Genomic DNA, 21,432 nt, shown 5'->3' on the forward strand with positions numbered 1-21,432 from the left:
CCCGACAACCCCAAAGCCTAATAATACCCCATACAAACCCGACAACCCCAAAGCCTAATAATACCCAATCCAAACCCGACAACCCCAAAGCCTAATAATACCCCATACAAACCCGACAACCCCAAAGCCTAATAATACCCAATCCAAACCCGACAACCCCAAAGCCTAATAATACCCAATCCAAACCTGACAGCCCCCAAGCCTAATAATACCCCATCCAAACCCGACAACCCCAAAGCCTAATAATACCCCATCCAAACCCGACAACCCCAAAGCCTAATAATACCCAATCCAAACCTGACAGCCCCCAAGCCTATTAATACCCCATCTAATCCCGACAACCCCAAAGCCTAATAATACCCCATACAAACCCGACAACCCCAAAGCCTAATAATACCCAATCCAAACCTGACAGCCCCCAAGCCTAATGATTTTCCATGCAAACCTGACAACCCCAAAGCCTAATAATAACCCATCCAAACCCGACAACCCCAAAGCCTAATAGTACCCCATCCAAACCCGACAACCCCAAAGCTTAATGATACCGCATCCAAACCTGACAACCCCCAGCCCCCGAGCTTAATAATAATCAATCAAAAAATTTAAGAACGCTACTGTATTTTTATTTAAGAGAAAGATATTCTGTCTGTGGCTTGCGGTTACAAGGTACTCTTCGAAGGATCACTTTTTCTGACTTCCTACGAACCAAACAGTTGCGGGAAATTTTGGATTAGGTGTCCTCTCCTGAAGGGAGGTGCGTAATCACACATGTTATTTACAGACTTACAGATCTTGGTGAAAGGGGATGGAGGCAATGACATAGGGAAGTGGGTGGGTGGGGCTAGTGTGTGGGGTGTTGTGTGGGAGGGGAGAAGTAGCGTGGAATCCCACTTGCTTATCAACCCACCCACTACCGGGATATTGAGAAAAGAACGGCAAGTAATGGGATAAAGCAAGACCAAAATGTGAGTAGAGAACAATGTAGAGACAGTAAAGTTTGTACATCCTATGAGAAAGGAAGATAAATCACATTACCACAGTATACGCACGCACTTTATGCTATTTGCTAAAATTGCACCCTGTCAAAAAAAATACTCCCTTTAAAGAAGAGGCGTAGCTGGTACAAGTGGCTCCGTGAATCAGAAAAGTAGAGCAGATTAATGCAATACCATAACGGCTAACTGCTTGGAATTTTTGGTTATGATTCATGAACAACAATCCAAATAATGATTGAAAAAAATCTTCGAAATCAGAGCGCACTGGTTTGAAACGACGTGATTCTACTGCACGTGTGAAAACAGGAAAACCAACATCCTTGCTTTAAAACCTTTCTAATCCAAATTGACTATCTGTTTAATTCTCCTAGAATATTGACAATAATATGACAATCGTTTTGGCACTCTTAAAGATTTTAAATATGATTTCGAACTCGATCCTATCTTTTTTTTTTGTTATGGAGTTCAGTGGGAATGGCGACTTAAACCAGGCGCGCGCCGCTTACACCGCAGGTAATAGCTTGACCAGTACGTATTCTGATTCTATTATATCTTTTCAGTGACCTACACCTTCTCTCAATCACAAAACAGATGGAATAGGAAAATGTCAATTCCGCAGGTAACATGGTTCGTTCTGTCACCAGTTCTGTATTTGTAAATTGCGTCACACTTTTGGGAAAATAATTGTCAATTATTTGGCTGCCATCTTCAAAATAATGAAAGCCTTCAGTTGCGTTGCTAGGGTTGATATATTGAAAAGGGTATTGCGTCTCCAGGGCTTGTATATTGACAAGGGTATTGCGTTGTCATGGTCGGTATATTGACAGGGTATTGCGTTGTCAGGACTTGTATATTGACAAGGGTATTGCGTTGTCACGGCTGGTATATTGACAAGGGTATTACGTTGACAGGGCTGGTATATTGACAAGGGTATTGCGTTTTCAGGGCTGGTATATTGACAAGGGTATTGCGTCTCCAGGGCTTGTATATTGACAAGGGTATTGCGTTGTCATGGTCGGTATATTGACAGGGTATTGCGTTGTCAGGACTTGTATATTGACAAGGGTATTGCGTTGTCACGGCTGGTATATTGACAAGGGTATTACGTTGACAGGGCTGGTATATTGACAAGGGTATTGCGTTTTCAGGGCTGGTATATTGACAAGGGTATTGCGTTTTCAGGGCTGGTATATTGACAAGGGGTATTGCATTGTCAGGGCTGGTATATTGACAATGGCATTGCGTTTTCAGGGCCAGTACAATGCCCATTTTCAGTGTAAAGACCAAAATGACGATTACCTTGTTTGTTTCACTGCGGCTGCGTATTGGGTGTTCTAGTCCGTTTGAACTTACACGGACCTACAAGATATGACAAACCACCGTATGCTGTTAGTTCTATTAATCTAATAAACTGTTGCTTAATTTTTGTGTGCCATTTTATTATCCACCAGGGTCTTAAGGGAGGGGGGTCTGCATGTCGGTTTTCAATTTTCAACATGTCAGTAATTTGTCGATCAAAGGGAGACGAGAGTCGATGAGAGTTTACGAGAATAAATCAGAGTCGATGATGCCAGACTCTCATGTACATAAGCGTACTGAAAAATCTCGCCAATGCAATCCAGTTGTAAAACGCAAATGTGGCAAACAAACCGATGCATTCATTGATTTATTCACCATGCTCTCTCACGCACTCTCACCGACTCTCGTTCAATCGGCCAGCAATATTAACAATGATACGGTGATGAATCCCGAAGTCATATAATTTTTCCCTACCCCTAAAACTCAATCTTATGCTCATTTTTATTTTCCGAAAATGAGCTCGCTTTCTTCTCTTACAACACACATGATCATCGCGCGCTGATTCTTTGACCACTATCATCAACTTTCAAAAACCGTTTGATCGCAACCCTTTTGAAAGCAAGAAAGAGTGCTAGAAAGAGAGAAACTCTGACCGACTATAATAAACTCTCATCTCCATTTGTTAGAGGCTTTTTGCTGACGATGGCAGTAAAGACTTTATTCAGCAAATTCTCCTCGCAAACTCTTTGAAATTATTTGTTATCATCTCAACTAGAGACTCTCTGTGCTTGGCCACAATCTCCTTTTTGTCCTTCTAAAATTTCAATCAGACAAAAGACTGATAATAAACAAAATAAATTTGGGCGTATTGTAAGTTTGTACTATTGTCATAGTCTTTCTAAAGCATACGGTCTCATACAATTTCAACTAAACATACTGAACATTGGAATGCCTAACGGAGTGCATTTAAAAAAAATACATTTATATTTCACCTGATGTCAAAATAAAGGATTGATGGATTAATGTTATGATGATGACTAAAACTTTCATTCTAAATAAAAAGGCTGTATGATGATGGTGCCTGTACAGCCCTCCCTGGATCTACTGAATCAACACCGGTGAGTTATATCTATCAACTCACCCTGGAAATAATGTATTCTCCATTTAGAAATAATTATAGTAACCAATAACAGTGCCAAGAGACCATATGATATAAGAGAACGAATCCCCATGGCCCATGATGCCGTCCATGAAAGCTATTTTTAGATTGCGCGAGCTTGTCAATCATAGCATCCATATATGGTTCATCGCGCCATATTTGGTTATGGGCTTCTCGCGAGCTAGTACATTTTCACATTTTTTTCCCTCTGCACTTCTTGACTTCGTTCGCTACCTGTTTTTATCCTTTTAGCTGCTTCTCATAGCTCTTGATTACAATGCTACTTGTAGGGTGGTGTCCTGGTATCTGTTAAGCTATCTAATGTTAAGTTATTTAAATGTTATATAAATAATTGAACGGGAAGACGTCGGGGAGACGGCGAATTTGGAGTTCATTCAAGATGCATCAGGCTGACTCCTAAAAAATGTTTTTGAATAAATTGAAATCTTTTATTTGTGAAATACCTGTGTTAATAACAACAATATCGGTGTGAATATAATTGTATTAAAACTGGATGTATCTTTTTTATTAAAAGGGAATTGGATCGGTTTGACCGAGGGGCTATAGGAACGAGGCACTGCTCGGAAATTTAAACTTCGAGGAGTCGTCGGCGCGACAACGGCCGCGCCGAGTGAGTGAGTGAGTGTCACTCGACAATAGACACTCACTTGGCGCTGCCGTTGTCGCGCCGACGACTCCTCGAAGTTTCAAGTCGGAGTTTCCGTCAGAAAGCGCACACGATCTGTTGGCACAGATGGTAAAAAGTGGAGAAAAAGTGATTGAAATTCGCAAATCGGTGACATGAGACTCGGTTCAATTGAAAGCTAAGGTATGTTTTCAAAGTGTTCTGGCGCTGGATTGGCGGCTCGTCGATTTTTGCGAATTTTATCGGGCTTCGAAGTAGATGTGTGTTCGAAGTTAGCCGATGGAGCCCCCAGCCTTTCCTATATTTATATACAGTAAGAAACACAATTCGTAGCGAGCTTCAAAATTGAAATAAAGGAAGACTCAAACACAATATTACATGGTCTAAAGTTTTATTTTTCACTATTAAGTATTTTTTTTCGCTTACATAAATTCCACCATACATTCCTTTATAAACCACTGACAGTAGCCTTGGGCTGCCTGTGGGGAAAATTAATCGGTGGTGAGCACTTTAAAAATATATTTGTATTTTCCTTGATGGTGTATACTTAATGTAAATAATTGATTTGACGACTGACAACTTTTGTTGTAAAGGCTGAAGATGATGCTGGAGGCCTTGTTGGATTTCCTGAATCACTGGTGAGTCATTTCTAAAAAAAGACAAAAAAAAAAAACAAACATGATATGGTCACAGTAATTTTCTGGAAGGGAGGGATGAATCAATCATCATCAGCCTCTTGCAACTTAGGATATATTGAGCAGTGGAATGCCTCTATGTGTTTCATGCATGCATGTGGTAGACTAGGGCTTTTTACTGATTGTTATGTAATTTCAATATTTCAATATAGGTGATTGTTGCTGCTGATCTTACACCATATCTTCTAGGGGCAGATAAATCGGTGGCGAGAATTTTGTTTATTATAGTAAAATATATTTGTATTTACCTCGATGGTGTATACTAAATGTAAATAAAGGGAATAAAAACTTGACACACCCAAAAATTGCATGCACAGTCGTAAATATTGGATAAATATTGGATAAATATTGGATAAATATTGGGTAAATATTGGATAAATATTGGATAAATATTGGATAAATATTGGATAAATATTGGATAAATATTGGGTAAATATTGGATAAATATTGGATAAATATTGGATAAATATTGGATCCTATTGAATATTCAGGACACCTATTTGGCCTTCAAAAGTAATTGGGGGAGGGGGGGGGAGCAAGTGTTGAGGGGGAGTGGGGTCATGTATAGCTAGTCGTGCCCCAATTTTTCTTGATACAAGAAAGTAAAATTTTAGTTTGGGGTAAGGCTACATGCCTATATAAAGGATATCACAAACTCATGTAAAACAAATGTGCTGGCATACCAGAAATGCGTAGAGCTAATTTTTTTTTAATTCATTTTCCAGAATTATCAAGCACTGGCCAAGTTTCTCATATCTAGTAAAAGACACGTGTTAGTGGTAGTCAGTGGTAGTCCTCCCCCAACATTACAGGAGGGTCTTTCCATTTGAAGCTATAGCAGCAGTCAGCTTTACTTTAGTAGTGCCCACTCTTTTAACAGTCTTCATAATAAAATCTTGTAGGACATGCTCACAATGCCACAAATTACAATAGCCTGCAATAGAAAGCCTGTTTTACTGTTTGTTTTTTTTAATTTATTTCTCATAACGACCTGAATGTTCAACCTTTTGTCACTTTTGTAAATCATAATCGTACTCGTAACCTGAACCCAACCTTAACTTTTTCTCTGGCGCTTTGCAGAACAACTACGTTTCAAGCATCTTATTAAACCGTATTGTAAAACCATGGAATCTCGTATGTTACTTGACTCAGCTCAATAAGTTCTCTGGCCTACTCGCGCTTGAACATTTCCTAAAGAATCACTATCAGGCTTTACTTGCCGATGTATTAACTGATTCAAAGTAGATTTACCCTGTACATTTTCCGTTTTTATATTCATTATATTTCCAATATGTTTATTTGGTGTTACGTGCATGGGCCTTGTGCCTATGTCGTCTATGTATTTATGTATCTATGTTGTCTAATAAAGCTATTGAAGACTATTCTAGTAATCAGTAACACTTTTGTGTTTTCTTGAGGTTTTACACTAGCCTTTCGTGCATTTGCACCGCAGCATTTCTAGCAGCGATCCGTGTGCTGGGGGCAAGTCTGTTCGCACTGGCCCATCCCCAATTCTCAGGGAGGAGACTTGGTAGGATAAACTGCATGTGTCGGGGATAGAGAGTGGCCTCGGGTTCTTTTTATGCCTACGACGCATGCAGCTTTCGCTTTTCATAGCTTACGAACATTCTACCGACTTCAACACAGTGGAGAGGAGATTGTGACCTTATAACGAGAATAGGGGATGGGAACGTTTACAGGGAAAGCTGGTGCCAATGCCAACAGACTTGCCAGCAGCACAAGGATCGCTGATAGATATAATGCGGTGCAATTGCAAATCGGTCGACTATAGTGCGCCGGCGTGTGGAGAGTGTAAAACGTTTCATTAGAAATGTAACTAGCTTTTTCTAAGCTTGTGTAAAACCCAAAGAAATTACAAAAGTGTTCCTGATTGCTGCTGTATTACATGTATTGAATAGGCTAGCTACTGAGTTGCTGTCACATAATAATGATGCGAAGAATGCAGAAATACATTTGTGGAGAAGATATTAGAAATAGAAATGAAACATGCACAACTTGCTTTATTTCGATACTCAAATTTAATCATTTTTGGCCAATGACTTTTGAAATTTTCTGATTCAGACTATTTAATTTGCGACAGTACAATTTATTCTATCTATAGATTAAGGTACGCTGTTCACTACGGTGCAAACTTTGCGACTCTCCTGACGCTGGTTGCCATAGGCTACTATCGGCTAGAGGCCCTTACCAAGTTTCCCTGGCAGAGAAAGCTGACAGTTAGTCGCGCGTACATGTTTGTTGCGAGTGGGTGGGGCGTGGCCGTAATTTTAGCAGTATTCCTGTTTTATTGGCCGCTCGAACTTCTGTGCCCTCGATTATGTTTAAAGCCGGACTTGACACTTGTTTCTGAGGGTAGCGGTGTGCCGGGACCTGATCTTGCTCGAATCATCATCATCTCTGTCGTCATCAGTCTTTGCAGTACATCAACAATGACAAGCCTGCTAAGGGCGACCTAGGCTGTGCGCGCACATCGACAACAGATCGAGGCCATGTACGGGGTAGTACGAGCGGAAGCCGAAGTCGACTTCACCAAAGTATGCGGTGGAATAGGACTGACTTATGGCCTGACTTGGCTACCATCAGGGATTAGCTATGCTGTCAGGTTTACGTGTATTTTGCTTCCAGAACACGAAACTGATGTTATCTAATTCAAAAGCTAGAAAATCATATCTGCCTTTACTTTCTTTCTAGTTTCTATTTATGACGTTTTGGAGTTGTGACATTATTTTAAGAGCGTCTGATATTGAAAGACGCTTGTTCGCACTGGATAGACATCCGAGTCCCACTTTTTCCTTCTCCTGCTTGCCCGGTTATCACAGTATTACGGCTTTGACTGCGAACTTAACGATTTCTGTTTGAAAATCTGTGAGTTTGGCCGTCATCTTTTACGAGAAGAACTAATAGATCGCCATGCTTTCACACATTCACAAAACAAAGATAGCGTCTTGTGGGTTTTTCCAGGCAAGAAGAATCGCGCCTTGCTATCAGTTTTCGGCCGATTCACTGCACGCTTCGTGATTGGTTGATTCATATTGTCGGGGGACCGGTAGGGATCGGTGTCACTCGGAGCGCCCGGGACAATTTTGCCTTCCCCCACCGTGGAGAGTGCAGAATTGCTACTGTATCCGCTGGCAAAAATTACCCTGGGCTCACGTTGGTCTAAAAGGTGCCTCGTCCACGCGTTGAACGCCAACGGATTCTCGAAAACGGAAAACTCAGCAAAATTCCCAAGGGTAATCGATGGATTCTCCAAATCAAAAGTGTTTTTTTGGGTAGATACAGGGAAGAAAGGAGAGCCTTCCGGCAGACCATTGTTCTAGCCGCGCCGCCCCTAAGCATGTGTACTCAAGTAGCTGTCAAAATTAACCAATCACATGAACTTTGTACATTGTAATTTTACTTCAGTTTCTTGACAAATTAAACGCGCTACATGAAAATTGTCTTGTTTTATCGCACTGTGTGTTCTCCCGTATGTCCGCGTGAAAAAAAATAAATCCAGTCAACAAATCCAGGACGGAGTGCTGTCGCTATTGCAAAATAATATTCGAAATTCAATACGGAAACAAGCTGACTTATGATTCGCTCGCCAAGTATTGTTAGTCACTTCTTTCCACTAGGCTTCTAAATCGAGAAATAACAACAGCACAAGTTCAGTTAAGACTTTTATTTTACACTGTTTTCTGGAACTCTGAAGTGATTTTAAGCAATTTAGCGAGTTTACTGATGACGCTTATACGAACTCATATAAACACTGTAAAACTATTGCAAAACAGTAGATAGATTATACTTATAATGAGCTTGGGCCGCCTGTGGGTTCTCGGGAACATTCGAGTCGGCAATTGTGCGGGCTCCTTTGAAAAGAAAAGTGGCAAGATTTGAAATACCAGGCTTTTACCGAAGCGTGTCGGTAGCTGAGCAAAAACATCGCTCTTTCCCACTAAAAACGACTGTATCACAAGCAATGGTTCTGGTTTTGGAGTTTTTCTTATCGTACAAAACAAAGTATTTTGATCCATCAAACAGGCAAAGCATTTGTCAGCGACGCGAGCGTTGTAAATTAGGATGAGTAAACAAAAGGCCCAATCACAGCACAGAATCTCCCAGCGTTTTGGAACTCAAATATGTTATAAACTTTTCCAGCGGCTCTTCTGCGGTAGTGACTGCAAAGTACGCTAGATCCTCGAGCATGTGTTAGTTTCTGTCTGCCTACTAAACCGTCGAACAGCACAAACCTCGTCGCCTCTGCAGCCAAGTGAAAATGTTATGTGATAAGCTTATAATAACAATAACAATAACAATGACAATGACAGTAAAAGTAACAGTAACAGTAACGGTAACGGTAACGGTAACGGTAACGGTAACGGTAACGGTAACGGTAACGGTAACGGTAATGGTAATGGTAATGGTAATAGTAAAGAGGCCGAAGAGGCCAAGGAGGGGAGCAATGTCACTGCAGCAGGAAAGGAGTACCAGGTCGGGAGCCAGCGAAACCAGCCATGGAATTTAAACTTTCCACAAAGGAGCTTCTGCAACGTAAATACAGTGAAGCGACCTTTTCAATCGGCTTGGTGCGGTCGTTTCAAATGGCTGGACTACGATGAGGAAAACGATTTGGCGTATTGCTTTACATGTCTAAAAGCAATAAAAAAATAACTTGCTCTCATCTGCAAACGCTGATCCGGCTTTCACACGCAATGGTTTTAGCAACTGGAAGCACGCAATTGACGCGAAAAAGGGATTTCGTAAACATGAGACCTCCAACTCTCACTTAAAGGCGGTTGAACGTTTCGTTTCAGCCCCTACGACAGCCCGTTGAGATGTTGGCGAGTTATTATCCGACCAGCACGCGTTTGAAAATATAAGAAATAGAAAAATACTGATGATCATTCTATCGAATGTGAGACATTTGGCTCGCCAGGCTTCGCCTTTGCGAAGTGAATGGAACACAGACACAGCAAGCGAGGAAAACTCGAATTTCTACCAACTGCTAATATTGCGATCCCAAGAAAATCCTGAGTTATTGGAGTGGCTGGAACGGAAAGACGACAAGTACACTTCTCCAGTAATACAGAACGAGATCCTCATAGCCTTGGCATGTTACGAGAGATATCACAAAATATCCAAGATGCTGTTTTCTACACCATCATGGCCGATGAAACAGTAGATATCTCAGGCAAGGAACAGTTAGTTATTTGTATCCGTTGGGTAGATGACAATTTTATAGTGCACGAAGACTTCATAGGGATGTATCTAGAGAGAACGACGGCACTTGGGCAGTGTTATGATGGCGCTGCGACCATGTCTGGGCAAACAACAGGGGTAGCTACCCAGATAAAGGCTTTAAATGACAAGCGTTTGTACACTCATTGCTATGGCCACGCTTTGAATTTGGCAGTCGGCGATGCTTTGAAATCTGTAAAATGCATCAAAGACTCACTTGAGACAGTGTGAGAGGTGGGGAAGCTCGTGAAAAGGTCTCCACAACGAAATACAAGCTTGATAAGATCAGAGCGGTGATACAAAATGAAACACGAGGCGTACATGCACTGTGTCCAACGAGATGGACCGTTCGTGGGCAGGCTTTGGCAGCTGTCCTGAATAATCACGATGAGTGATGCGCTTTTGAAGGTTGTTTATGCCTTGGAGGAATCCATGAGTATCCGGGTCTGGTGATGTTTGGTTTGCATTTCTGATGTTTTGGATTTGGTCCATATTTTACAGGCGTCTCAGGGTGTAATAGTAATGAAAGGGATATATAAATACACAATCTTGATATTTGCAAGAACACTGAAATAAAGGCCAGAATACGTGTCCAAGTAATCATGACAAAGTTTGATTTCTACTTTGGCTGTTCTCTAGGAGTACAAAAATACTAAAGCAAACGGACAATCTTAGCCGCGCCCTTCAACAAACATCTATCTCAGCAGCCCAAGGAAATCGTATCGCGCAAGACGTAGTTAAGACCTTGTCCAAAGATCGGAGCGATGCTGCTTTCGATCTTTTCTGGTCTCGCGTACTCCAACGAAAAAATGCAGAATTTCCGAGTTTCGAGGACCCAACCCTTCCCAGACAGAGACGAGTACCAGCAAGTCAAGAGAGATTGGTAGAAAAGGAACCAACTATTACCCAGCTTCCGCAAAGGACCACTACAGGCAGATATATTTTGCCATCATTGACGTGGCCACAGAATGCATAACCTCGAGGTTCAATCAGACTGATTTTCAAATCTATGTGAATATCCAAGAGGTACTTTTAAAATCTGTGAAAATTGAAAGTCACGACAAGGACCTAGCTCAAGTGGTGTCCATGGATGGTGACTCAGATGTTGACTCGTATAAACTGGAGAGTCAGCTTTCCCTCATGCCGCAAACTGCAGAGTCGATGGGATTTGACACATCTAGATTTGATATTCATGATCTGCTAAGACTTCTAGAAAATCTCGGTGAAGAGCGGAAGTTCTTGTTATCTGAGATCTGCACACTTGGAAAGATTTTACTTGTTATGCCGGCAACGAATGCTGTGAGCAAGCGATCATTTTCGCGGCTCAAAAGAATCAAGACCTATCTCCGTTCTACAACGGGCGAATCCAGGCTAAATCACCTAATGATGCTTCATGTACACAAGGACATGACAGACAGGATTGACCTTGTTGTGACCGCAAACGCTTTTGTAAGATTGAAAGGAAGAAGGAAGGATGTATTCGGCACCTTTCACTCTTAATGATGTCCCGCAGTCTAAAAAAGTTACCACCAAGTCGACACAAACGACATAATCTGAAAAAGAAAAATACAGTTTCTCGCCGTGGACAGTGCTTACCTAGGAACGCTCCTGGCTTTTACCCAGTTACCGTTTGCCTTGACTAGTCTAGCCCCCCCCCCCCCCCCCCCCCCCCCAGACGTTTTCACCCTGCTACGGGCTGTAACGTTCAAATAATTACATCCTGTACTGAAAAAGATGAGTAAAAAAGGCCGAGGAAACAAACTGTCCGTGAAGACACATATATTCTATCGGAGCAGGAAAAAATTTCATTTTCTAAGCCCTTTATTCATTCGTCGCTTGGCCCGGGAGAATAGGATACCTGTGGTTTGGATAACATTAGTACCCAATCTTCTTTGTCTCTTCCTCAAACAACCTAAAAAAAACCAAGATCAAAGTATCATCGCGAAACAAGGCTAATAATGAGGAAAAGCTCTCGACTACTCGCAAAAAATACTAAGGATGCAGACCCAAAGCCTGTAAAGGGTGCGAAAAGATCAAGAGAAACCGCAAGCAGTGTCTCTGAGGTCGATGGGACGACGGCATTCACAACAACAAAACGTGTACGAAAACGTCAAAAAACTGAACCGAAATCACCGGCAAAGACATCAAAACCAAGCATCAAGGATAGAGAACACGTATTAAAGGTGAAAGATGAAAGCACTGAAAAGCTAGAGGCAGTAAAGAAAGAAGCAAGTTATACTAAATCACCATCGAAATCCACCAAGGAGATCAATAAAAACAAAATGGCGTCAAGCTCTAGTAAAGGGTTCAAATTCATAGGCGCCCACGTGTCTATTGCTGGAGGCTTGTACAAAGCTGTACACAACGCCGTGCAGATCGGGGCTAAGGCTTTTGCGATGTTCCTAAGATCACAGCGACAGTGGAATAGCAAGCCATTAGACGACAAAACAGCAGAGTTATTTATAGAAGCGTGTAAATCCGAGGGCTTTGCACCTAGTACTATCCTGCCTCATGGGATATATCTCATGAATTTGGGTTCCCCGGATGACGAAACTCTTACAAAGAGCCGTGCTGTGTTAGTAGAGGAGTTACAGAGATGCGAAAAGCTTGACCTAACCTTGTATAACTTCCATCCAGGGTCTACCTGTGGTAAAATAACCGTGCAGGATTGCATTGAGAGGATTGGGGAGAGTATCAACAAGGCGCATGCGCAGACTAAAAAGGTTGTGACAGTCATTGAGAATATGAGCTGCCAAGGTCACACGGTGAGATGTTTATTTGAGGATCTTGTTTATTTATTTCCTTATTGTCTTTTTTGTTGGTATATTTTTTTTGGTACCCTTGTTGTACCAGTAAAAGCTCCCTTTATATCACTGATACAGATAGTCACAAAGTTTCAAAATTTATCTGAGGGCACGCCCCATGTCCCCTGAACCTACAACCATTTATTTGAATTATTTTTTAACCCTTTCACTCCTGGGTGCTTTTGAGCAAAATTGTAAGAAAAACAGACTGAAAACAGAAACCTCCCCCACTATCTCAAGTCAAACACTATAAGTTGCCTTTTCTTTCTAGCGGCAGCACTGCCACAGCCTGTTGCTTACAACAGTTTTGCTTGTAATTTGCTTAAAAATTACCACTTTTTTACATCTGGAGAGTGCCTTAGGACATCATTTGGGCATAATTAATGCTGTGCTTATGGATGTTTGCATGCTAAGGATAATTCCATGTGATAATTCCTTGATCGAGCTTCACCAAGTGAGAAAGGAATTTTCTACTAGTGAATGACCTCATACTCTCCAATGTGGAACATCTTTGCTTGCCAACCTTATTCAAAAATTGTTTTCAGGTTTATTCTGGGTTCCTTGGATCTGGAAATGTTTTGTTTGGCTTTGGGGCAAAGACACAAAACTGTTATGAGAAAAAACTGTTATGATTCTGGGGGAGGAGTTTGCCTGCCTCTCTGTCAAGTTGTTTTCAAGACTCCCATGATGCAGTGCAAGCATGCAACATAGCCTAAAGATGGTGACTTGCTTCTAATGGAGGTTTTGCATTGATTATTTTGGCTGATGGCTGTAAAATGGGACCTGACAGAGCCCAATAAAGGTATATATTTGTGGCTTGATCTGTGTTTGCTTGTCTCTATTTGTAGTTCGGAATTTTCTGTCTTTTTTGGTAGGAAATGTTTCTGAGTTTAAGCATTTGTTTAAGAATTAGTCAGAAAACAAGGTTGTAATTTTGACAATAGAGTCAATTCTATTACATTGCTTGGATGCGCTTTTGAAGGTTGTCTATGCCTTGAGGAATCCATGAGTATCCGGGTCTGGTGATGTTTGGTTTGCATTTCTGATGTTTTGGATTTGGCCCATATTTTACAGACGTCTCAGGGTGTAATAGTAATGAAAGGGATATATAAATACGCAAAAAATATTTGTGCCTTCCTGGCCAAGAATAAAGGCTTTTTGGCAAGCTTAGGTGCTGACAACAGTGTATGCAAATTCTGGTTGATAGACGAACAAGCCTCATTGAGTTAATGGTAGAATATCTAACAGATAATTTGTAAAACCATTGGGGAAACCACAGGGAGCCAAAATTCCATAACAATTTTTTCCTTTATAAATTCAAAGCAGCAGTGTGAACCCACTTTTTATACTTTTCCTGTATATCCATTGTCAAAGTGCTCTTATAACAGAACCTTGCCTGAATCTGATAGGTTTTAAGGCATTTTTTTTTCTAAAAGAGCTATGCATATCAGCTCTATCATTAAGCCAAGTAATGTCCAAGTAAAAAAAAATTCTATTTTCTAGGTAAAAGATATTCACTTGCTGAAAATGGCATATATGTGATCCATTCCATTGGTGTATCTCACAACAAAAGTCTAAAAAGGCCTACAGTTAATTAGATTAACAACTAGGGGGTGGTGGGTTAATCACTTTCTTACATGATTTAGTCCACTCAGACACATGCACTAATTAATTAAAGCGGTAATTGCACTGGTTTACTTCAGGCCAATTACATGACAACCTACCCATGCTCCTTGAAGCCATAATTTTTTTATGGCAAAAAAAAATATTTCAAAGTTTTAAAAGCAGTGTGTCTTTTGGAAATTTCTTTGAGGATGGACTGGATGGAGTGGATGGACTTTTCAATAGCACTGATTCTAAGGTATATATTTGTCTTTTGTCAGTCGAGGTTTCAGTTGGTCCACCAGATTGTTATGTAATTGAGTGCAAGTAAACTTGTGCAAAAGCCATTTTAAGGGTATAAGAAAATAATGGGAAAAGGATCAAATTGGGGTTCATGATATCTCACTTTTACAGATCGGAGGGAAATTTGAAGAGCTAAGCGACATCATAGACCTGGTCCAAGACAAGTCAAGGGTTGGTGTCTGTATAGACACATGCCACGCCTTTGCCGCTGGTCACGATATTTCCACTGATAAAGGCTATGAAGAGGTCATGGACAACTTTGATAAAATTGTTGGCCTGAAGTACCTCAAAGCAATCCACCTTAATGACTCCAAGGGTAAACTAGGCTGTCATCTTGATCGGCATGAAAACATTGGACAAGGTTCTTTGGGAAAGGCAACATTCCATAGGATAATGGTAGACCCAAGACTTAATGGGATCCCTATGATTCTGGAAACTCCTTGTGAAGCTGATGATACATACATGAGAGAGATCAAAATGCTTTACTCGATGACAGAGTGATTATTATTATTATTATTATTAAACTGGTTTACAAGTAAACTTTGTTGGTTGGGTTGATGCCGATGGTACTAACAAAAGAGAGATCAAAATACTTAACCCGATGACAGATGTCATTATTAAACTAGTATACAAGTTTACTTTATTGGTTGTGTTGCTGCTGCTGATACATACATGAGAAAAATCAAAATGTTTAACTCGATGACAGATGATTATAAATAAACTGGTTTACAAGTTAATTTGTTGGATGTGTTGCTGCTGATGGTACTAACAAAAGATAAAAGATACAATTCAGTACTTGAGTGATAATTGTTAAATAATCAAGAGTGTTTCAACACCAGCCTAATCCAGTCCAGTTGCTTTGTCTTATTCAGTTGTATCAGTCATTCTAAAAGCGTTGGCATCCCAGTTGTGTGAACATGTAAACATACAGCGGCATCGACTAAGTGGGAACCAGGCTTTAATCCAGTAATAGTCTGCAGATCCTCATAAGAATGTTCAGGTATAGGTTTTTAAAATAGCTTAATTCATATGTCGAGTACAACTATAACATTTCCTACTTTTCCCTGCAAAAGTCAACCGGATTTCTAACAACGTTTAACAACCGGATTTGTAACAACCTAAGATCTTGTCAAATCATTTGAATAACCCCATTCATAAGGTAAAACACTCCAAAAGTCTTTTTTGCATCTAACGTAGGGGGCTCAAACGATGGCATCAAAATACCGTCCGGTGTATATCTTTGAGCAGATACAGTGTTAGACGGTCAAACTATGTTGACCTGTCCCATACGGCAAGGGTGTGCACTGACCAATCAGGTAGCCGTCAAGACGGGCCGTATAGCTAAGAATAGGGGTGATAATAGTCCCCGAATCTTCGAAACGCTCACAAGTTAAGGAAAATAAAGATCAACCCAATGTTGAAATGGTATACGCCTTTGTGAAAGCTTATTACTATAGGTTTTTTAGTCTTACAAGCTCACAAAAGTCATTGCTCGAGCCTTGCTTAACAAATTGTCCACAATTACTCAATTATCGCTTCAAGTATTTTCAGGACGTGGGCGTGGGTTTGCGATGATGCGGTTTTGCCTTAAATCTGACGCGGTTTTTCGTATTTTATTGCGCGGTTTATGGTTATTGACTTATTTTGACGGGTTTTCGGTTTTTGGCGCTTTTCTGTGCGGTTTCTGTGCGCTTTTCGCAGCTCAAAGGTCGTTCATAAATTATTCGTACGAGTACGCGTATCCACAGGTAGCCCAGGCTCTGTCAATGAATAATTTAAACCGACCGGCTCATTGACCCTTAATGGAGAGAACATAAGGAGTTGTTACTTTAGTATTCTTCCATAAAATGTTATTAATTGAATTCAACTTGATGTAGTAGTTGTAGTTATCTATTATTTACACGTTAATTACACGCGCATTATTACACGCGTATTATTTACACGCGCATTTGGGGCCGCTTTAGCGCTGTTCGGTAAAATTTAGAATTCTAAATTTCTCCGAACAGCGCAAAAGCGGCCCCAACTCCATATGTTCTCCAGTGTCAATGAGCCGGTCGGTTCAAAATACTCATTGACAGAGCCTGGGTTACCTGTGGCGTATCATGCTACCATAGCACATGTATGACCCAATATGCCTCACGTAACATACGTCACTATACACGTTCCTAATTCTCATTGGTCGATAGCTGCCTATATAACGCTTTCGGTCGGTTTGTGCACACATCTCCTACCCTCCTGTCTAGCGTATCATTGCATTGCTAGGCGGCCGTTTGCTGAAAAGTTAGAGAAACTACTCAGGGTGTTTACAGAGGCTAAAAAGGTTGTCTGTAGATTTGCTATTAGTACTGGTAATACGAGCTCACCAAAATCAAGTCCTTTGATTGAATCTTCCCCAAAAAAATTCACAAATCCGAAAAGTCTAATGCACAATAATAAAAAAATGCACCAAGATGGACCGACTAAATGATTCAATCCAAAAGGTTTCTGAGGGATTGGGAAAACAAATTAAAAGAAGCAAAAGAACTAGATAAGGGTCTTTTTTCGTTTTTTTTTTTTAAACTTTATTGTGTATTATAATTAAATAATTAAAATTGTTTAAACAATTTCAAAACTTCTCTAACGCTTGTTGGGAGGGAAAGCTATCGACTTCTAGGGGTGGCAAAACACTGGCAAAACTGCACTTTTAATGATGAGGAGGAATCCATACCAAGAGCCCGGGAGAGATCGGAGTCGTTTATTTAAATAAGAATATTTGGGGCTAAAAGGCAGTAAGGACAATCTAGCCGCTATGGCAACTTCCCTTTTCAAACTTCAAGGATCAGTATCAGGGTTTATGGGATTTCAGCCCCCAATCTTGGTAATCGGTTTATGTACATAAAATCTCATCCCGCCCAAACTATCTCTAATTGTTATTATCTTTTGTTTCTACAAAATGTGCAGAGAATTATAAACTCCTTTTGCGATGCTTGCCCCCAAAAAAACACCCTTATCCTTGCTTATTTTATTGATGCGACTGCCTTTGAAATACGACTTTGAAGAATTAGAAGAAAGCTAAATCGCACCCTGACCCAAAAGTGTTCCCCTGCTACATCCCTTAGATGTGACTGTTTCATTGAAATAACGAGTAATTAACTAATTAATTCCCGGACCTCCTGCAAACCCTTTACAACTTCTTTCTGGCTTTAATATTTCAAACTTTTATAAAAGGTTGTGAATTGATGACAAAAAAAATAATAAAAAATCCGGGTATGAAGAAGCAGATGATGAAAAAGCAAACAAAGGTTTTGACTTTTAAGATTTTAATTTTTTAAGATTAAAATCTTAAAAGTCAAAACCTTTGTTTGCAACAAAAACAAAACAATTATTTGTTTTTCATATTCTTTCTGATTAAGAGGAACATCGTTCTCTTGATGGGCAAAGAGCAAACGATAGTTATCACTTCTCGAAACTCTTTGAAATTCAATTAATCTATCCTCACCTTTTCTCTTCTCTGCACAGTTTTATCTGCTGTAGCTCAAAGAAAATATTTGAATGTTTTTGGAACCTCGAAACGTTAAAATAATTCCCCTTTCCTTACCCGTACCTACCCCATACCAAGATGTTTACGCCCTGAAACGCAAAGGTTATTTTGTCCGATCAATTACTCTATGAGTAGCTAGAATCCTTCCTCTTCTCAACGAATTTTTACTTTAAGTTCATATAATTAAGCGTTACCTTACTTCTTAAATGTTTCATCTCTTACGCCAAGGAGCCAAGACTTTATACAAAAATGTAATTACTGACAGAATATTATGAAAATAACTCTGAAGTTATATCTATTTTACAAAGTGCTCGATCATTCCTGCTACATTTTTTTGGTCAGGTGTATTTAGGTAATAAAGTACCAAATGTTCCAGTCTCTGCTAAAACGCCATTCTATGCAAAAAAAAAAAAAAAAATGTGTCGGGTGAAAGGTGAGCTAATAAAGTGTTTAAGTTTTTGACTGACAAAAGCCAAAAAGCATTTAGACGCTTGGAAATTATTTCTTGTTGTTATAGTTTTTTTTTATACATCTACAGTAGTCTACCCCCACAGCACAAATATGCCTCTAACAAAAGTACCTTTTTTTTCTTAACGTTCGTACAAAAATGTAAAATTGTCAAGGCCAGCCTGTTGCAATAAACAGCTAATGACAATGACTAACGCTAATTAAACTAATTTTAAACTCGAGAGTAAAAACTAATTACTTAATAGTTGGCTTTGTCAATGAGTGATGGGTTCATTTTGTGTTTACAAAGAGGAATTTATTGAATATAGCGCAATTGACTCAGACAGCTGTTTAGCTTCAAATGGTATAAAAGGCAGCGCTTTGCTGGCATCTAGCATCTCAGATTTGACGAGATTGGTAAAACGACTTTGCAACACCTAATAAGAGATTCAAGGGGTGAGTAGAGGCTCTATCAGTTTATTTGTTATAAGAGGACTTTCCAGTCCAGGAGAATTCATTATAGAGTATAAAGAAAGACACATTGCTGATTGCGACCATTGCTAGGTTATTTTCTATTTCCAACCACCACCATTTTGTCACTTTGTTAAAAAAATCATAACGTTGGTTTTTGTCTCTTCAATTTTTTTTTTTTTTAGAAAGATGATCAAGTTAGCTTTCTTGGGACTTTGTCTAGTTGCTGGGTCTTCGGCCGTTTTGAACTGTAAGTAGATGACGTAAACTAGTTCGACTCCACAAACTTGCCAGCAGAACCATTCGGGACGATTTTACCCCAGCAACCGAGGGGTCTAACATCTTCCAGTCCTGCAAAAAAAAAAGGGCTGCGGAACAGATCTGTATTGTGCCCTAGTTATTGTTATCGGTGGTATTCACAGCCCAGAGATCATTCAAAAGATAAAAGATAGCAGCTACACAAAAACATTATCAACGAGAAATTAAAAAAAAGTCCATGGGTTACCAATATAGATTAAGGTACTGCAAAATCGGAGCTCAAACCCACTTCTTTGCTTATCTTCAATTATTTCAATATAACGTTTAGTTGCCTTACTATTTTCCAACCAGAAAAAGAATATTTTGGTATGTGATTACCTCAATATAGTTTTGTGTTTTGTGACCTCATCGATGATATCACACGTTATCTGCCCATCTCGATGCACCCTCTTGGTACGGCATACCTTTTTTTTTTCATGGGATATGAATATTTTTCGTTTTTGATGGGACGGAAAGACGGACATCGCAAACAACTTCGAGTCGATGGTTTTTCTGTATACCTTTTTTCTTTAGGTAAGGGGCTCCGCTCAGGCGGCGCTTAGTCGGCACGGGAGCTCCGCTTTTATCAGCTCATAGACTCTACTCTACATTTTAGGGGCCGGTAACCCAATACTTCCAGGCTACCCAGCGGTCTTCATCTCGGGTAGTTGGCCTCACTACTGTGACACTGTCCAAACAGATGAAAAGCAATGCTTCAATGACTGCATGACTGCCAACGGCATGGCCAGGTATATCGACATTGCAAATGGCAACACTCCGATATGTCCACCGACAAAGCCGGGATGTGTAAGTATAATGATGATGGTGGTACCTTTGTAAAATGGAATGAGGGATAATATAAGGGATGTTAACCCACAACAAATTTCCTTGACTTTGTTAAATTAAAAGCAGCCTAAATTTATGTGGCTAGCTTTTATTACAATTGCATGGATATCAGAGTATTGCATTTTAAACGACAATAACTAACAGTTTTAGGCACTGCCTGAAACGGAGCACCAAACCAAACCTTTGCTTCTTGTTTCAATCATGAAATATCGATATTTGTACTTTTGATGACGTCGTCGATGACGTCACACATCACGTGACCATCTCGTCAGGATTTCTTACACTTTTTACAAGTCTTTCCCCTGTCAAGATGTCACGATATTGAAAATATTAATAATACAGACGCGTACACATAGGGTTTGGGGATGCGCGCGCACTGCCCCTTGGCGGCCAAAAAGTGGGTAATTTCTTATTAAATACTATGCATTTTCCATATCATATCAATCAATGGCTGTCGTTTTTCTAAATGGTCTAAAAGAGCCTGGAGCGAGCGCGCGGGAGACCTGTGATATTCTAAAACGTTAGGGCCATGGCTTCATTTCCAAGATGGCTGCCAGCAAAATCGTAGTAAACACGAATACCTGCAAGTTTACGTAAAAATACTCTATTTACTAAGCTCTAGAGCGATAAAAAAGAGATAAAAATGATTGAAGCGGACTCCCAAATATGGTATGTAAGGCCTAATAAGGAAATGACCGAGCAAGCTCGAAAAACGACAGTTTTTAAAACAAAATTGACTGATATGTGATACCCATGACTGCCAGTCCCTCCTCGGTTGACTATGTAGCTTAAGTCCGCAACTAAACGGTTATTTGCGCATCCGTTTGGGAAGTGAAAACTTATAAATCAATAATATATTTTCTTGTCTCTGATATCTCAGCCTTGTGTTTTCTTTCCTCTCTGCAGAAAATCTCATGGCGACAGACAGCATGTCAGTGTGCTACGCGCTGTGAGTGCAAACTTGCGTATTGCTTTGATGAAAACTGCATCTTTTGCCGCCAATAAACCAAAAATACCCGATAATCAAACGGTCAAGAGAGACAAAATCATATCCATGTAAAAGCTGAAGTGAAATAAAAAAGGTCACATGGCGGAAAAGCTCATTCA

At 40.1% G+C, this 21,432-nt stretch overlaps 2 protein-coding genes and 1 long non-coding RNA gene across 3 annotated transcripts; all 3 read left to right on the forward strand.

Annotated features, from left to right (window-relative positions):
• Positions 1–465: 465 nt before the first annotated feature.
• On the forward strand, positions 466–2,417 carry LOC116612371. Its single transcript, XR_007306586.1, has 3 exons — positions 466–754; positions 1,556–1,614; positions 2,247–2,417. It is a non-coding gene; the product is annotated as an uncharacterized LOC116612371 (long non-coding RNA).
• A 9,485-nt stretch (positions 2,418–11,902) lies between these two features.
• Positions 11,903–15,522, forward strand: LOC5504723 (probable endonuclease 4). Its single transcript, XM_048722131.1, has 2 exons — positions 11,903–12,800; positions 14,856–15,522. The coding sequence occupies exons 1-2, from the start codon at positions 11,994–11,996 to the stop codon at positions 15,243–15,245; spliced, it is 1,197 nt and encodes a 398-aa protein (XP_048578088.1). The 5' UTR covers positions 11,903–11,993; the 3' UTR covers positions 15,246–15,522.
• A 3,538-nt stretch (positions 15,523–19,060) lies between these two features.
• On the forward strand, positions 19,061–21,423 carry LOC116612382. Its single transcript, XM_032373040.2, has 4 exons — positions 19,061–19,167; positions 19,368–19,432; positions 20,096–20,286; positions 21,232–21,423. Exons 2-4 carry the CDS (start codon positions 19,372–19,374, stop codon positions 21,328–21,330), a joined length of 351 nt encoding a protein of 116 aa, XP_032228931.1. The 5' UTR covers positions 19,061–19,167; positions 19,368–19,371; the 3' UTR covers positions 21,331–21,423.
• The last annotated feature ends 9 nt before the right edge of the window (positions 21,424–21,432 follow it).

This window comes from Nematostella vectensis, chromosome 14 (assembly GCF_932526225.1).
Source record: "Nematostella vectensis chromosome 14, jaNemVect1.1, whole genome shotgun sequence".
NCBI classification, from domain to species: Eukaryota; Metazoa; Cnidaria; class Anthozoa; order Actiniaria; family Edwardsiidae; genus Nematostella; species Nematostella vectensis.

What these genes read in the sequence shown, in the direction of transcription:
- LOC5504723 (XM_048722131.1), top strand. Translation starts at nt 11,994, where the DNA reads ATGAGGAAAAGCTCTCGACTACTCGCAAAAAATACTAAGGATGCAGAC. An exon ending in TGAGCTGCCAAGGTCACACG is followed by an intron (nt 12,801 to 14,855) that starts GTGAGATGTTTA and finishes TCACTTTTACAG; the next exon opens with ATCGGAGGGAAATTTGAAGA.
- LOC116612382 (XM_032373040.2), top strand. Translation starts at nt 19,372, where the DNA reads ATGATCAAGTTAGCTTTCTTGGGACTTTGTCTAGTTGCTGGGTCTTCG. An exon ending in GTCTTCGGCCGTTTTGAACT is followed by an intron (nt 19,433 to 20,095) that starts GTAAGTAGATGA and finishes TCTACATTTTAG; the next exon opens with GGGCCGGTAACCCAATACTT. An exon ending in CACCGACAAAGCCGGGATGT is followed by an intron (nt 20,287 to 21,231) that starts GTAAGTATAATG and finishes TCCTCTCTGCAG; the next exon opens with AAAATCTCATGGCGACAGAC.